Genomic DNA, 17,368 nt, shown 5'->3' with positions numbered 1-17,368 from the left:
CGTGGGGCGGGAGCGAGCAGCGGTGCAGGTCGCCTCGGCTCTGCCGGGGCATAAAGCTTCTCTTCCTAAGGAGGCTGTAGATAGGAAAGCCTCCTTTGCTGTTATCGCTGCCCGCGTGTCTCAGCTTAGGCATGGCTCTGGTCAGATTTAGGGGCGTTTAGTAGTCATAATCACTGCACCCGTACCATCCTTTCTAAAGGACTTGCCTGAATTCACACACAGAATCATAGAAAGGCTTAGCTTGGAGGGGACCCTATAGCCCCCTCAGCCCCAATCTCTGCCATGGGCTGTGTGCCCTCAGTTCAGCTCCCAGAGCCACCCAGCCTGGCCTTGGGCACCTCCAGGGATGGGGCACCCACAGCTCTGGGCAGCCCATGCCCAGGCCTCACTGCCCTCTGAGTGAAGAGCTTCTCCCTCACATCTAACCCCAATCTGCTGCCTTCTTGTTTAAAGCCATTTTTCCTTGTCCTATCACTATCAAAAGTTGCTACCCTTCCTGCTTATAAGCTCTCCTGAAGTACTGGAAGGCCATGAGAAGATCTCCCCCGGAGCCTTCTTTAAGCTTTCCTGATGTGGAAGTGATTCCTGCTGGATTTTTGGTTACAATACCTGTGCTTGGTCACCTTGGATGTATTCTCTGCATGAGATCGAGTGTATGTGATTGTTCTTGCTGTTACAGTTCCTAAATGCAGCCAGATGGCAGTGAAACCATTGCCGCACGCTGCCATTCGATTGTGAAAAACAGTATTTAGAAAAACATGCAAATGTGGGTTTTCTTTATTGCCATCCAGCATTTTTAGTCTTAATAATGTGCACGGTTTGAAGGAGAATGCTTGTGTGTCCTAGACGTGTGTGAAAAAAGCTTAAAATGTTTGACTTTTGATATAATTGACAAATTGAAAGTTAACTACATTTCTAAGTTCTATCAAATGAACACCTAATTATAAGTGGTTATTTATGCAAGCAAAACTTCATAATGATTACGACTACATCCTGCATTCATTCATTATAGTGAAGGTGAGGCCTGGTTTGTGAGTGGCTGACTCTATGGGGTGTGCTCAGTTCTGCCTACAGCTGAGGTAGCCTGAAGCTTTGTGCATAATGTGGAGGAGGTCCTGTTGTCATCAGGAGAAAGTTCTCAACTGCCCAACGCTTTTCTTTTCCTGGATCAGTGCTTAAAGTTTGCCTCGGTACTGGGAATGTGCTGTTTGCTCAGGAGATAAGCAGTCATTTGGTCAACATTTCTGCATTCTTGACTGCTGACTTGTGCTTTCTGTTAGGCATGCCCTACTGGCTTTGAAGAGTGAGATAAACCGAAATTATGTGCCTTTTCCCTAAAAGAGTGGAGGCTGCTTTCTTGTACGCAGAAAGAGATGCCAGCTTCTTTTATGGATAGTAATCCATAAAATTCTCTGCACTGAAGTTTTGGTGTTAGAACGAGCATTTTTATTAGGAGAAAAATGTGCCTTTAAAATAGAGATTTCCTTACATTCATTCCTGTCTCACTTAAAATATCTGTCTCTCTCTCAGTGATTAAGATGTGTAATTTAAAAGGCTGCCATGGGGGAGTTTATTTGCAATTAAGTTTATTTTTGATCTTGTGTTTTGCTGTACTGTGCAGAGGGATGTAGAACTTTGTCAGTGCCGTTCCAGAACAACCTTAACGCTTTGTTTTGTTTGAAACTAAAATTCCTCTGATGAAATGCCAGCAATGGCGTAGCTGTGAATTGTTGCTTTTATTATTTGTGGAGAATGCAAGCTAAAATCTGTTGCGTTTGGTTGTGGTTACACTGGCACAGCTCTGTATTCTGTGTTTCCCCACAGCTGAGGTAGTGTGCGGTGCTCTCGCAGCACTGCTGGCTGCATGGCTGCCACTCGCTACACCTCTGTCAAGTGGCCCCACCAGGCACCTGCTGGAAGGAATGGGTGTTCAGGCAGTGCGGGGTACGTGCTGAGCCACACTGTTATAAACCCTTGATTTTCCTCATGTGTACCTGTAGCTTGGTTGCCCCCACTGACAAAAGTTGAGGTCAGTAGCAGGGGAGGAGAGCAGCACATGGGAATCTTTGATCATTTCTCTGAAGTCCAGAACAGCCTGGGGACCTGTGGCAGTAGCTCAAGGGAAGCCTCCGAGCTGAAGTGGCTGACCGAACTGAAGTGGCTGAGGACTGCTTGAGTTCTGTTCTTGCAGCTTTGCTGGTGATTGGAGATCTCTGCCAGAGGGGAGATGACAGGCAGGTACAGGGAGTTAAATGAGTCTGATTTAGCTAAAATTGTGTAGCTGTGTGCACCATATCTGGAATTTCAGAGTTAATTCACGCTACCTGTTGCCGTGTCTGTTACTTGCCAGTAACTTGCCTGTTACTACCAATTGCCAAAGCAATTGCCAAAGATGAATTTGAAGTACCATACAGAATTGTACAAAAATGAGAAAGGATGAGGCATGTCCATGCTTTCTGAGAGTGAAGGTTAACTGTCATATTTTGTCTTGCCAGAAAGATGCAATGAAAATAGTGTTGTCAATAAGAACTAATCATTGTACAAATCTTTGTATGTTTCCTTAGATATATAGCAAATATGTACTTATATCTAAGTCAGGATGGCAATCCTGATAGGGTGATTACTGGTAGGGTGATTAAGTAGTTATTAACTAGTTATGATGGGATGACTAAACTTGTATTTGAAGATAGGAACATTTTCAGAACGTGCGTAGTTAATTAACATGGCTAGTTAGGCTTCAGGTAGGGAGATGAGCCCTATCTTTAATTGACCCATGGAAGGCCGGAGGCTGTATCAGGGTGGTGGTCAAGTGATAAGAACAGGTATAAAGAAAGTGCTTGCAAAAATCCTGGGGTGTGCTAGCTCTGTGGAAGATCAGCTAGCACCCAAACTTGCACAGCTTCACAATTAGTATCTCAGCTGTGTGTGTGAGGTTGGTTTACTGCACACTGGGATTTTTTGATCAACAGTTTTCTAATGACCCAGATGCAACAGCTGAGAGGCTTTGCCTGTACTTACTTGCAGCAGCACAAGGTGGGGGACTGATGGGACTTCAGAGGACACTGGCCCTTTGTTAGGGGACTTCATCAAATCCTCATTTGCTGGGGCGATAAGTGACACTTAAATTGAGATATTGACCTATGGTGTCAGGGCAGAATAAGAGGCTTTGATTTTGTTGGTTTTGTTTGGCAATTAGCCAGCATTTGGTATTTGGTCATACACATGGATGCCTAAGAATAGTGTATATAGGCTTGGATTTAAAAAAAGTAATTTGGAAGTGTGAGAACTGATCTCAGAAAGATGAACCTTTTTCTGAGAAGTGGAAGGGACCTTGTCTGGTACTCCTAGCAACAAACACTGTGGTGAAAGTGATTAACTGTTGGGTACATTACAGCAGGAGACGGCAGATCCACAGGAAAAATGGAGAGTTGAGGAATCAATTCTTGAAGCTAAAAGTCAGGAGAAATACATAAGCTTCACTTGCAGCAGTTTGAATACCTTTTTAGGAGTGGACTTTACTCAGGCAATATCAGTTTTGCTTTTGTAAGTCTGATTTTACTCATTTTATATTTTACTTACTTCTCTAGTTATACAGAACGTCTCATGTTATACAGTTATACATATATTTCATTTAAAGAAATAAGTGAAGGAACTAATGGAGTAATGCTCCTCTGTTACCTTGGGTGATAAAGAAAACTAAGGGGAATCTATGGAACCAGGAAACCCATGGGATCAGGGTCTGTTTCGTAAAATAATCCAAAAGGCAGTTCAGATTTCTAATAAGACCATTTGCTGGGCTTGTGCTCATCTTCTAGAACATGCTGAGCAGGGAATTTCATTAGCTAATATATCTTGGAGAAACTTGTGGGTTGGGAGAAATTTTATGGTTGGTGATGACAAAGGAGAGGGAATCTTTTAATTGATGGGCCCAGTGCGTTCCACTCCTTTGCTCTATGGTTTGTTCCTTGGTTAGGGGTGAGTGAATTGGAAAAGGCAATCGTGAATATGTCAGCCACTGTAGAAGTAATTCAAAATAAAACAATGGCTGCTATGTATGCACTACAGAAAGAAATACCTCAAGCAGGAACGAAGGCCCTCTGAAATAGAATGGCTCTAGATATGTTGTTTGCCCCAAAAGGAGGGAGTTGTACAGTAATTAACACAAGTTGTTGTTGCTTGTATGTAGACCAAAGTGGTGAAACTTCTACAGATTTGGATGAAGTTTGGAAGCAGGCAAAAATATTGCATAAGGTTCAAAAAGACAATACTGCTTAGAGGTTTGACAGGTATTCAAATGGTTGGCTTCCTGGTTCCCTAGTTTAAGTTTCTGGATTATGAAAGTCATAGCAGCTGCTTTTCTGGTAAGATTAGGTTTTGTCTGTTTATATGTTATTGAAGTGTGTATCTTAAGTGTTGCTTGATGTTAATTAACAAAACTTCGGAGAATATGAGACTGATCTAACCTGTATTGTTAAATCTCAGAGGAGAGAAGAATTGTCAGTAAGAACTAACCTTCGTGTGAATCTTTGTATATGAATCCTTAGATATAGAAAATACATACTTTTCTTTACTTGAAACTGCTGAAGCGATTAAGTAGAGGAACTCTTAAGATTGCAGTGAGGTGATTAAACTTGTATTTGAAGATAGGAGCATCTTCAGAACATGTGTAGTTAATTAGCATAGCTAGTTAACCTGAGGGTAGGGAGACGAACTCTATCTTTAACTGATCCACTGAAGGCTGGAGGCTGTATCAGGGTAGTGGTCAAGTGATAAGAACGGGTATAAAGAAACGCTGCAAAAATCCTGGGGTGTGCTAGCTTTGTGGAAGATCACATGGCACCCAAACTTGCACAGCTTCGCTGTAAGTCACTATCTCAGCTGTGTGTGTGAGGCTGGCTTACTGCACACCTTACTGCACGCCAGGTAACGAATCTGCCTTTCGGACAGGAGCAGCACAGTAAATTTGCCCATTCATAAACCTCCATGAGTGGCTGAGCCGTATGCTTGAGCCCTTAGGCTGTAGCTTAGCTGTCTGGAAAGTGGGATGTGCAGGCTTTTGAAGAAATTTCAGAATATTTTTGCTCTTGCTTCATGGAAGGGTATTTTCCATCTTGCATATCTTTGGTCACCTTATCAATGCTTGCTTTTGCTGTATCTGATCAAATCAACGCTAGGTTATAAAAATGTGTTGAGTTGGTAGTGTAGTATATGCTCAAAATGTGCTAGACAGTTTTAGAGCCACTTTTTTTTTTCCTAGAGTTGTCAAATGTGTAATTAAAATTCAGTTACTAACATAGTGATTAAATTCAGCAGTTGTTTTATGCATAATGTATGCTAAAAAAAAGGAAGGATCTGTTTCAGAGTGGGAAGGGAGGTGGACTGATAAAATTTTGCAAGTTGCAATTCAAGAGTTCATAATTAGCATTTTCAGCAAATTAATTGTGCAAATGTGTTAAAAAATATTGTGAGGATGATGTTGTGGAAGCTCCTTGGAAACTGCTGTGTTGAAATGACTTGTCAATCTGTGGAAATAATGCTTCATTTTAAGATGGTTAAGCACTGTTGTGTGTTTGTGTTGCTGGTTATAAATTCCACAGCGCTGCGGTGTGAATGCGTTTTTAATTTATCTCTGTAGTTTGAGCAAGGAGTTTTACATTGATGTGTCTGGCAGTACTTAGTTTCTGATGGCTGCTCATTTAGAAATGAACCTCTTGGGATTCATTTTTGCAATGCCCACAGCGATGTTTGTGAAGAAGGTGCATATAGTACTGAAAGTGCCATTGCTAATGTGTATTGTGCTTTTTCTCTTTTCAGATTTTGTTAGGTCCCTGGTATCAGTTTGGGGCAATGTTCCCCATCGATTGAGAATTTGCAGTAGTTGAGAATATTTAGGAAGCTATCCGTGCTCATGTACGTAATTGAAGGGCTTAATGCAGTTGCGTAGTTGCCCTGAGTCCTTCCATATCTTGGAAGGTCTAATTAGAGCCTCACTAAAAACTTGTTTTTAGATTATATCTGCTTATTGTCTGCAGTGAGAGATGGAAAGGGTTGTGGCCATTGCAACTCTACAAATGCAGAAGGACCTGACAGCATGTAACAAGCTCCTTTAGTATTGCTAATGTCAGTGTGAAGGATGGGAATAATTTCCATGTTTTGCAAGTGGAGAATTTGAGGGTTGATTTGCTCAGAGCTGTGAAGAAGTCTTACTGTATCCAGGAAACTCATATATCTGTGTCCTGCAGTTAAACTGCAAAGTGATCCTTCACCCTGGTTGTAAATGTGTAAGAAGGGGCAAAGGAAGAGCATTAGGAGAAAATATCAGTATTTCATACTGTTCCTTCAATAGCTGGAGAAAATAAAACATGGATTATTGGACTGTATTACCATGTTCTGCTGAATTGCTGCTGCTAAACTTGAAAAATATGAATATCAAGCGTTTGGTGTTCTTGGAGATGAAGTACTAGGTCCTCCACAAGTTATGTTCTCATAGTTCAAGCAAAGATGGGATCTGAGGCCTGCTTTGTAATAAGCATTTAGTGAAAATCAGGGTCCGCTGGCTTTTCTGGGGCTTAGATTTAATCTCTCCAAAGGAGCTGTACTCCTTAATGGTCTTTAATTTAGATAATGCTTACCCATTGGATATAGCTTTCCCCATTAAAAGGAGAATCTACTTTTATTGACAGCTGAAATGATGAAGTGCTATAATGTTGCAGAATGGAAAATAGAAAAATGCACAGCTTAATGGACTTATTTTACTTCAAGTTGATGTATAATGAGTATTAGTTAGAAAGTCTAGGAAATATAAAATTATATGAAACTTTATATAAATAAAGAATAACTCAAGTCAACTCAACTAATCAAATTTATTTTGTTCTCTAATCACTTGCATGAATCACTGTATATATTATCCCAAAGTATAATCTCAGATTTTCTTAACTTGTAACATTCATAGCAAAAATTGTCTGAATATTTAGTAGCTCACTAATTTCCTTTTGAAATTTACATACCACCTTTAGTTACTGCAATCATACATTCCAGTCCATGTCAGAGCTTGAAAATTCATTATCGGCTCTTGTCATATAGAATCCATCTCGTTATCTATGCAACTTTTTTTGTTTGCAAGTTAATTAGAAGCATTTGAATTAACATTGCATTAAATTAGCATTACAATTTAGGTAAAGGCATCTGCTCTAGGCATAGGTTTTAATTTGGCAATATTATGATTAAATAGCATTGTGGGTATTCTGCTTGCTTTATATCATTTTATGGCTCTGACCTAATGGATGCCATAGTTTTTTCCTCTCCTCCAAGTTGGTGCATTTGATTTTCATTCTCCTTTGTTTTTGCTAGCAACTATGACTGTGCAATTTGGAAGAAGTATTGATTTATAGATTTAAGAATAGAAAGTCAGTACATTCTTGTGGTTGCCCCTGACCATTAAGACTGGAGGAAGGTTCTTTGAGAGAATTTCTAGCCAAGCCATATACAGGTAATCGGACACTACTCCTTTTCTTGCCACTGGCAGACTCCTGTTCAGATAGACAGAAAATCAGCATTAACATTATTAAGAAAAAGGAAGACATTCATTCTCACTAAATATTAAGCAGAAAATGTTGGTTGTTCATATGCAACTCAGAATGTTCATAGTCTGTATGATTATTTTCATCTTAGAAAGCACAAAGCTAACACCAGGTCTTAATCTTGCATACTCTTGGCTTAACGTGGCTATTTGTAGTGAAAATTAACTGTTTAAGAATATCTTTCTCCCAAATAGCTAAGGAAGCATTTTGAGCACCATGAAGCTGTACACATGGTGAAATGAAAAAAAAAAAGGTACAGTGCATGCACTTTTTTGCAGTCCGTCAGTATCTCCTCATTTGTAAATACTGTAAGATGGAAGTCTTGATGTGTGATTCCATTTATGGTAAATATTACACGATCACTCCTATTTTGAGGCCCAGTTAAGAGGGCTAAAGAGGTTTATCTCTGCATCGGAAATACTGATTTATTGACTACGTTTAAGAAACTGTTTAAACTTTCTGAAAACTGGTCTGAAAATGAGGTTTTGTATCTTTATTGGTGAGATTTTCCTTTATGCAATTCATCAGCTTATTCAGTTTCACATAACTTGAAGTCAACCTTAGCTAACAACACTATTGATTATGTGCAAACCAAAATAATATTTTCTCACACTTTTTGTTCTTAATAGCTTGAGGGAGAAGAGGAGAAAGGAAGTATAATGAGTATTTCCTGCAGGCAGGTAAGCAGGTGTAATGCTCAACATGTAGAGTGGGATGTGAAGATTACATTTTTGATACATTTTCAGAGATTTACTTTAAGCTATGAAGTATGAGGAAAGATTCATATTCAGAGTAGTCCCAGGGAACTGTCAGCCTGGATTTAAGCTCTCAAAATATGCTTAAAAAGTAACTTTCCCCCCCGTGAGTTAATACAAATATTTCTGTTGATCTACTCCAGAATCCCTGCTCACATCAGCTTATTCTCCAAGTTAAAGATAAAACTTTGCTACTCACAGGACAATGAGGTTAGCTGCCCTCGAGTGCTCTTGTAAGAGTTCATTCAAACGAACTTGACGATAACTCTGTTTAAACCAAAACATGGGTTAAAGAAAAAGATTCAGTCAGTGATCTGCAGTCCTACCTATTGCCCACAAGCTTTTCTGTTACTGTATTGGCAGCTCTGGAAGCCAGGTCTGCTCTGTGACCCAGACTGACAGAGATGGCAAAATATGAGCCTGTCCTAGGATGTTCTTTCTGATTTGCCTTGTTACCCAGGGGCCAGAGTCATTGACATCTGTTTAAGATTTCCTGGGAATGGAGATTGGTTTTGTACTGGCACAGTACCATAGCTGGACCAGATGTAGTTTTTAAGTATTTGTTTGGCTATGTGGTATAGCTATTTGGGAACTATTCAGAGACTCTTGTAGAGTTTGATGGTAGATAATATATTAATTCCTCTATTTGCCAGTGTTGGGCCGAAGTGGATGAGGCTGGGCTCTTAGAGGTGCATATGATCAAAAACTCAAACGTAGAAAGTTCCATACAAACATGCAGAAGAACTCTGTTACAGTCAAGGGTGACGGAGCACTGGAACAGGCTGCACAGAGAGGTGGTGGAATCTCCATGGAGATATTCAAGACCCATCTGAACACCAACCTGTGTGACATGCTGTAGGGAACTTGCTTTAGCAGGGGGTTGGACTCTGTGATCTCTTGAGGTCTCTGTGATTCTGTAATCACACTGACACCCAGCAGAAATTGTTCTCCAAAAGACCAGGAGGCTGAAGTAAGACTGTTAGCTACTTTTTGCATTATGTATCTGTGTGGATGTTTTTTACATCGCATAAATGGCTGTTATTCTGGGATTCATAGAATCATAGAACCATAGAATGGCCTGGGTTGAAAAGGACCTCAAAGATCATCCAGTTCCAATCCCCTGCTATCTGCAGGTCGCCAACCAGCAGACCAGGCTGCCCAGAGCCACATCCAGCCTGGTCTTGAATGCCTGCAGGGATGGGGATCCACAACCTCCTTGGGCAACCTGTTCCAGTGCTGCAACCCCCTCTGTGTGAAAAACTTCCTCCTGATATCTAACCTAAACCTCCCCTGTCTCAGTTTAAAACCATTCTCCCTTTTCCTATCACTATCCATGCTCGTAAGCAGCCATTTCCCTCCTGTTTATATGTTCCCTTCTTGGTTAGGCTCAGACCCTCAAAGTTTTTAAAACATAACAGAAGTAATATAGAACCTCCATAAAATTCCCAGGACCGCTTTACTACTGAAGATAAGAGGTGTGTCTTTCTGAGTGTGTAGGCTAATCTTTTCGTTGCCGTTATTTTGTAGAGATTTAGCCTTTATCGTATTGCTGACTGCTTTAAACGTGGAAGTTTTTGTCTTGGTTCTTTAGTCAGTGACCAGGCAGGACCAAGCTTAACCATTGTGTAAATGTGTGTGTATTGATACTTCTTTTTCCTCCTGTTACATTGTCATTGTTTTTGCATACAAGAGCTTACATTGGGAGTCTTTTATTATGGAGGTGTTCTAAGGACTCTCAGGCTTTGATTTATGCTAAGAGTGTTTTTAAAAGTTTTCTGCAGGCAGCTGACTACCCTAACTTTATGCTGGCCATCAAATCTGTGAAAAGGATGATACTGTGAGAGCCAGTCTGCTTCCCAGCTGCTGCCGTCAGTAGTATGGTGTGTGATCTTAAATCGGCATTGATTTCAGCTTATGTTAATATGTCAGACTGTGACCCTTGACAGCTCTGAGCTCTGACTCACAATCCTTGCTCCACTTGAGGAAGTTGCCAGCACCATAGAGGGGAGATAACTAAACTCCAAGTGCACTCAGGTTAATCCAGCAGGAGCCATAAATGAGATTCCCAGATTCATTCTCTGAGAGTTGCAGCAGAACTTGTCTCTTAAGAATGAACACTTCTCAATAACCTGTCAGCACTGGCCTGATGAAGCCTGGTAGATCACTGCTAAAAAGGTGCATTCCAGCAATATTAAAGTGCATCCCAGTCTCCAATTTAGCCAGTGGATTAGCCAGCATCAGCCTTAAAATATCTCCGGACTGTGGGAGAGTTCCTGCATTGTTGGCAGGTTTAAACTTAGCTCTGCATTGAAGTAAGAATCCGTGTTAAATCTTGCCTTTTGGGCAAATTCCTAGAGCTGGTTGTAGGGTCTGGATTCAACTCTAATTTCCCAAAGTGGTTAATGTTTCAAACTGTTCTCTTTTTGAGACATTCAAACTCTAAACAGTGGAACTGTCTAATAAACCTCTCAGCAGATCTTATTAGCTCAGGCTTAGCACAGTACTCTGGCTTCTGGTTTAGAAGTGGCTTTCATCTGGCTGGCTTTGAATGCGGGCAGAGCTTCTCACTGGCCCAGAAGATACTTTGTAAACATGCTGAGGTCTTACAGAGTGCAGAATAACGCAGTCATAATGTACCTCCAGTGTTCACAACATAAATCCAATTTGCAAATATCAAATACAGGTTATTTCATATCATGTTTCTAATTCCATATTATCTCATATTTCACATTTTCTTACTAATAACTTGAAACATCTGGTCTGAAGCATAAGAATAGGTGCAAGAGTAAAAACGTAGGCAAGGCTTTACCTTTTCTTTGAATGCTTCCAGCTCTGCATCTGTAATTTTCCATGGAGTCTCTCGCTTTAATTTCTCAGCAGTTGTTATATCTTTGCAGCTTTCACGGAGACGATATGGTTCAATCATCTCTTCAAAGAATTTCCAACTGAAATAGGAGTTACAAAGGAGGCCTTGCTTCAGGATGTGCACTCACTAGCTTATTTTGTAGACACTGTGTACGGCAGGCCCCGCTGACTATAAGTGTAGCTTAAAAACATGCAAAAACTTTAACTGTTCTTTGCTGTATTATGCCCCAGGTTTTATCTGTACTTCTTCAATATGTTGAGGTAATTTGAGGATGACTAAAAGGTTATTTGAGGATAATGAAACGCTGTGTTTAGCCTGTTACAGTTGCAGAGAATTTGCTGCGCTTTCCTGGTTATACAGTTTTACTGTCACAGATGTGATGTAATGAAATAGAAAAACAGATGATATAAATCTCCTGTAGCAAGGGGTTGAGGGAAATGCTGCAGTTTTGGGTGGGTTTTTTGTTTGTTTGTTTTGTTTTGTTTTTTGTGTTTTTATTTTTTGCTATATGGAGATCAGATTTGTAGTCATTTCCCACCTTTTCCATAGTTTCTCTCTTAGTTTGTTCTTGAAGCTGTTGATTATCTGGAGAAGTTTATCATCCTGCTGTACATCCCTGCTTGTCCGTTGGTTGGAAATTTCTATAATTCCACAAAGACTCCAGGAAGTTTATGTTATGTTAATGCAAATGTGTTTCTATTTTTGTTAATGTGTGTTATATTCTATGCTATGTGTGGGAAAAACTGGGGCCTAAAAGAATTAATAGACTTAACCTTAGGTTGCACGTCAACTCAGTGGAAGGCTCTGGGGGGAGAAGAGGAGCCCTTTGACTGTGAGGTATCTATGGACTATTGAGTACAGGTGGGTTGGAAGGGAGGATAGTAAGATGAGAACATTCTCAGAAATTCTTTAGGACCAAGAGCAATATTATAAATTAGGATTTAGTTGTTCCCAGAGCAAAGCATTATATTCTTTTGTATACACAAAATAGAAGAAATAGGCTATAGCAATAGAGAGATGCTTTAGAAAGCAGGGACTCTTGAATAACTTGGGTAATCTCCAATGCATGGAAGGAGAAACCCGTATGTTGTATAATTGAGCAGAGCACCCCTTAGCAAAAGAGTGAAGGTGCATTTACCCTTTGCACTGGGCTTTTTTACATCGGATTCTGAAATAAGGGCTGAAATAATGTGTATATAGAAAGCATTGCTATATAAAGTGCCAGAAAAACCAGGAGACATCTGTGAAGGTCAGATTATTACTATTATTATTTTTTTTTTATAATTTGCTATGGATAGCAAAATGTTTAGTAGCAGCAGGTCCTGAAAATAAGCATAGCTAATACAGTTGGAGGTGGAGTTTCCTGAGCACTATCTTAGCAACTTCCTAACTCACCTGAGAACATTAATTCCATAGATAAGTAAAAAAATTTAAAAATGCATTTGAACTTCATTATATTTGAGCTATGGGGATGTATTATAATATTATTCTCAGGGGAAAGGAAAAAGTATGCTTGTTTTTGACCAGAAAGTTATTAAGTTCATGAATGCATGGTAAAATGCAGAAAAGTGAGTTAGCAGAGAAGAGAGCTGTGACTGACTGGATAATATGATGAAGTGTATTGCAAACTAATGGATATGAGAAGCCATTGTAAAACGCCTGTTAAATGTAGTGGCTCTTAAATATAGTGTCTAGTTAGTCTTCATTAAAATTATGTCTTATCATTGCAACATGAAGAAAAAGGCTGTCTATAGTTTTGACGCTTTGGATTGTGATTGTTAAAATGTTATTCTCTTTTTTCCTGCTCTGGGTACTTGGGAAATTATTGCAATAAAGTGACTGTTATTTCATCATCATGTTCTTTTTTTTTTTTTTTTTTAAAGCTCAACATACAAGAAATAAGCACCTGATAAATGCCTGCTGCTAAGTAATGCTATTTTGGTAATTTTTCTTACCTCTCTTTGTTGGGTTTCATATTGATGTCACAAATGATATTAATGTCAGCAAATTTTATTCTAAATTTGCTTAGAAGTGAAGCCATCCTGAAAACAAAAGAGATAATATTTTATCACTGTATTTCTGAGTGCCTTGCATCAAAGAGCACTCGTAAATGAGTTAAGATATCAAATGCACTTGTCTCATTATCTTTAACTATATGACAGAGTACTTTAAATGCCCTAGTTAGTGTTTCAGTTTCCAATTACAGAACTGGATTGATGTGATCGCTTTGGTATAATTTATTTAAATGATGATTTATGAAAATATCAAAAACTGAACAGTGTTTACATTTTGGAAAAATGCATGGATTAAGAACAATTCTGGTAGTGTATGTTCTAGTGAAAATGTGGTCCAGAATGTTGATATGAAATACCTAAAATATTTTTATGTACACTTTTATATTGATGTACTCAAATGTTGTCTCTCCACATTTTCATGAAAGAAAATAAAGTGCTCTTCTGCACCAATTGGCAGTAGGAATAGTTTACAGCTTTGTGTGCTCATGCTGAGTGTAAAGAATCGGTTGTCAGTTTTGCCTTTGGTATAAGTATGGTTGGGAACTCCTATATTTCTTTCTTTTTTACAAACATGTACCTATCTGTTCTGCTTAAGGATGTTAACTTTAAGGGTAGTCCTTATAACTGCTAGTACCACAGCAGTGAGGAGGAACTCTCCTCCGTAAAGGTTTCCCTTATGTGGAAACAAAACCTGTGGCAGCTGTCTTGATGGGGCACGGTGCTGTAATCCTACTGATAGTGGCTAAATTCTTACTCCTCTTCTTGCATCTATCTTGCCTGCTTTCCAGTGGAGTTTTAAATGGAGATGACTAACTACATAGTGCTAATATTTCTTTAAGAAGTAGCACCCATCCCAGATTTTCATCCTAAATTGCCTACTTCACCTGGTAGTGAAATGGCTGTGCCTCTAGTGTGTAAAGTGCTTCAGAAGAAAAGGTCCTACATACAGTGATTATAATAAGCTTATATGAGTACCTTTCATTTGCTCGAAGGCAAATGATTATGAAATCTAGACTTAAAAAAGTTAACTGACTTGGTCTTAAATTGATTAACTTGATCTTTACCTTCCTTACATTTTTACTATGGTTAATTATGTTCATGTGGGTTATGATAGTTGCATATGAGAAGCATTGTGCAATTTCACTTACTGTTAACTAGATAATCTCATGTAAATCCCATAAAACAAGTGATAATCTCATTACAGTGTGCAGAGTGCTCTTCTCAGAGAAGGGAATATGAGCTATTAATGGGAAAATACCTGGATGTGAGTTTTCTTTGGTAATCACCATTCACACTGAGCCTTAAGGCTCGTGCCATAAACTCAGCACCTTTCTGTGAGATACTTTGTTTTTCTGTTAGAACTGCTCTCGCTACAGCAAACCAGTTGTGCTGAGTAATTCCAGCTTTCTGCTGTATATGCATTATATTCATCAATTCAAACTCTTTAAACAGGGAGGCAAAGTAGGGATATTTACACTAGTTTTTCTTCTTCAATCCTATTGACTTTTCCTCCAGTGAAGATCCTTAATTTGCAATTTTTCCACTTCTTCCTGATAGTTAGAATGTAAGGAATTAGGATTGTTAGACCTAGACAAAGATAGAAAATTGCAGGAAGACAGAATTAGTGCATTGTATGGTAAAAATGCTATCCTTAACACTGCCAACGTTGGAGATGCTTTTTGTCTGTTTAAAGTATTTCAAGATAAACTTAACTACATAATTGTAAAACAGTTTTATGCAAATTCTCTTCCTGTGGTTCATACATTAATTCCTTACCTCCGTCATCGAACAGCCACCAAATGTCAATTGTGCCTTTTCCTTGTTTCTTTTTAAACTGAGTGCTGGCTTCTAGAAGCTTCTGATTGAATTCTCCCACATGCATTGACTGTACTGTGTTAATGGTGCTTTCTGAAATGAGAATGAGAAGATAAAGCAGGGTTTCTGAGAGGCTGAATAGCTGTAGGAAGCCATTGGAGACAAAACATCTGGGCATTTTTTTGTCACGTTCACGTAGTTTTTTGAGTTCCTTTGTACAAAAATAAAGGAGAAAAAAGATCTGTGAAATTTGGTTTAACTTTGCTTTAGTTCACCTTTTACTTAGGAACAAGCTATATGTTTGGGTTTGTCCGAACTCGATCAATTGCTTCTCTAACCTAGCATGTTTGTATGATGTTTGCGATCAGATTCTAAAGGTATTAAACTAATTGATACCTCAGATCTGTGAGTGCTTCTATAAGCTTAGGGAAGTAGAATTGGCTGTTGTCCTTATAAGGAACAAGAACTCACCTTTCAGAAATGTGTGGTTGCATTCTGTTGCCTGAGTCAAGGTGGGCAACTAGAAAAGTACTTGTTTGCTGTCACATGGATTTGCTTTCTTCTATTAGTCTGTCTTGCTAAAACAGATGTGAAATATTTGTGTAAAGACCTGACTTGCTTCTGCTATAATTCCTATACTTTAAAACTAAGGAAGTTGACAGCACAGGTAGTATGGACTCCTAATGTACCAGTATACACAGGAAACAAAGCTTTTGTAATACTGTGTCACTGGATCATAATGTCTTCAAAAGGTTTATCTGATTATTTGTTCTCTGGATCTTGTTAACTATCCTAGATTTCACTGGCACTTTCAAAAGCAATTAAGAAATATATGATAAATTTTAGAAATAAATACCTATTACTTGGTGTTTGTTTACAAGCTTATCTGTCTGTTGGAAAGTACAGAATTTCATAAAGCTAACAGTTAATACAAACAGCTAACTGGTTATAGCAAGAAGGCATGTTAGACTAAGACTGGAAGGCAGAAAACATTGGCAAGGATGGCAATTTCTGTGTGCTTCAGAGAGTTGTTATTTCCTGAAAATAAACTTTGCTTCCTGCTCTTTGCTTGCCTGTTGTCAAAAGTTACGGTTCCATCTATGCACTAATAGCAGCTCTAATTCCATTTTTTGAAGCCTGTGGCTTTATTACTTAAATTACTTAAAAAAAAGACAATGTCAGAACAGTATAAATGGAGTAGACAGGCTTCTATGGAGATTTTACTTTGCCAGGTTGCTTTGTTCTGTTTCCTGTGTTTCTAAAGCATGTACACAACAGTTCTAAAGAAGCTGTGGGCTTTCCTCTACAGTTGTAACATTTGTGCTGGAAGGTGCAACAACTTTGGAGAGGAAGCATATTACATATTTTATGCCTTTCTGAACTAAATAAGTAGGGTATTTGAAGAAAGGGTGCACATTTCTTGGCTTTTTTTTTTTTAATAAAAATATATTCTACTGAAGCCTGCAAAATGAACTGAAGTCTGCAAAGTAAAGTATAACAACATTTTGTTTTCAGTCTGTAGATCTTCTTGATACCTCCAGGAGCTGCATGCACAGCCAGATGTAGTAGACTCTGCAGGTGAAAATTCTGAAAATACTTATCTGCATACAAGCATAGCTTCAGGTGAGTCATTATCATTGCAGCCTAGCAATTCTGAAATGAGACCTTTAATTTTGTCTGTACTTCTGTCTCATTTTACTGTATCTGAGATGTAATTTTGATTTCATAAGCTGTACAGTTATGTTGTGTTAATTAGGTATTTTACCACATGCTGTATATGTACTTTCAGTATTTTTACCATTTTCATTTGTACATTTTTGTGAAATTATGCTTAGAATATAGAGCGGTAGTGCTGTTTTTACTTGTTTTCCAGCTGGACGGTGTGTGTGTGTGTGTGTGTGTGTGTTTGTGTTTGTTAATGTTGAATAAAATGGGATTGTTTCATATCTGAGTATTTTGCATGTGTTACTGTTTTTTTTAGAGGGGTAAGAAAGTGTCTTTGTTTAAAAAGAGAAAATACCTGTAAAAAATAAGTCTTGATCTGTGTTCCTCGAACATTAATAATCGCATACCATTTTTGACAGATGGACTTTTCAGCTGAGAGCTTGTTTTTAAATCTTTGTAGTGAATGGGAGCAGGCAGGAGTTGTGTTCTACATGGTCTTCTACCTCAGGAGGATGCACTATTCTGGACTATATTATGGCCACCAAGGCATGTTTGCACAGGGGAGACTTTATTCCAGGAGCTTATGTGTGGCTCGAGAGCTTTGGCCTTGGAGTTGAAGTCCAGTTTTTGCATAGTGGTGAGAGTGAGCTGAATTAAAGTGTCAGGGAGAAG

The 17,368-nt window shown here is 38.9% G+C and overlaps 1 protein-coding gene and 1 long non-coding RNA gene across 2 annotated transcripts in view; one reads left to right on the top strand and one right to left on the bottom strand.

The window, feature by feature from the left end:
* The window catches only part of LOC104912828, a 21,443-nt gene extending 4,082 nt beyond the window's left edge, over nucleotides 1–17,361 (top strand). The window contains exons 2-3 of the long non-coding RNA XR_004161047.1: nucleotides 16,547–16,654; nucleotides 17,157–17,361. This is a non-coding gene — a long non-coding RNA (uncharacterized LOC104912828). The remainder of the gene's footprint in view (nucleotides 1–16,546; nucleotides 16,655–17,156) is intronic.
* SLC12A1 (solute carrier family 12 member 1) overlaps nucleotides 6,860–17,368 on the bottom strand; it is a 48,615-nt gene continuing 38,106 nt past the window's right edge. Inside the window, exons 22-27 of the mRNA XM_031555305.1 lie at nucleotides 14,993–15,124; nucleotides 14,692–14,803; nucleotides 13,157–13,243; nucleotides 11,145–11,280; nucleotides 8,535–8,602; nucleotides 6,860–7,529 (exon numbers count right to left, since the gene is read on the bottom strand). Of these exons, the coding sequence (XP_031411165.1) occupies nucleotides 7,394–7,529; nucleotides 8,535–8,602; nucleotides 11,145–11,280; nucleotides 13,157–13,243; nucleotides 14,692–14,803; nucleotides 14,993–15,124 (671 nt within the window). The 3' untranslated portion in view covers nucleotides 6,860–7,393. The remainder of the gene's footprint in view (nucleotides 7,530–8,534; nucleotides 8,603–11,144; nucleotides 11,281–13,156; nucleotides 13,244–14,691; nucleotides 14,804–14,992; nucleotides 15,125–17,368) is intronic.

This window comes from Meleagris gallopavo, chromosome 12 (assembly GCF_000146605.3).
Source record: "Meleagris gallopavo isolate NT-WF06-2002-E0010 breed Aviagen turkey brand Nicholas breeding stock chromosome 12, Turkey_5.1, whole genome shotgun sequence".
Lineage (NCBI taxonomy): Eukaryota > Metazoa > Chordata > Aves > Galliformes > Phasianidae > Meleagris > Meleagris gallopavo.
Note: the sequence above shows the minus strand (reverse complement) of the source record. Positions and strands in the feature narration are given on the sequence as shown.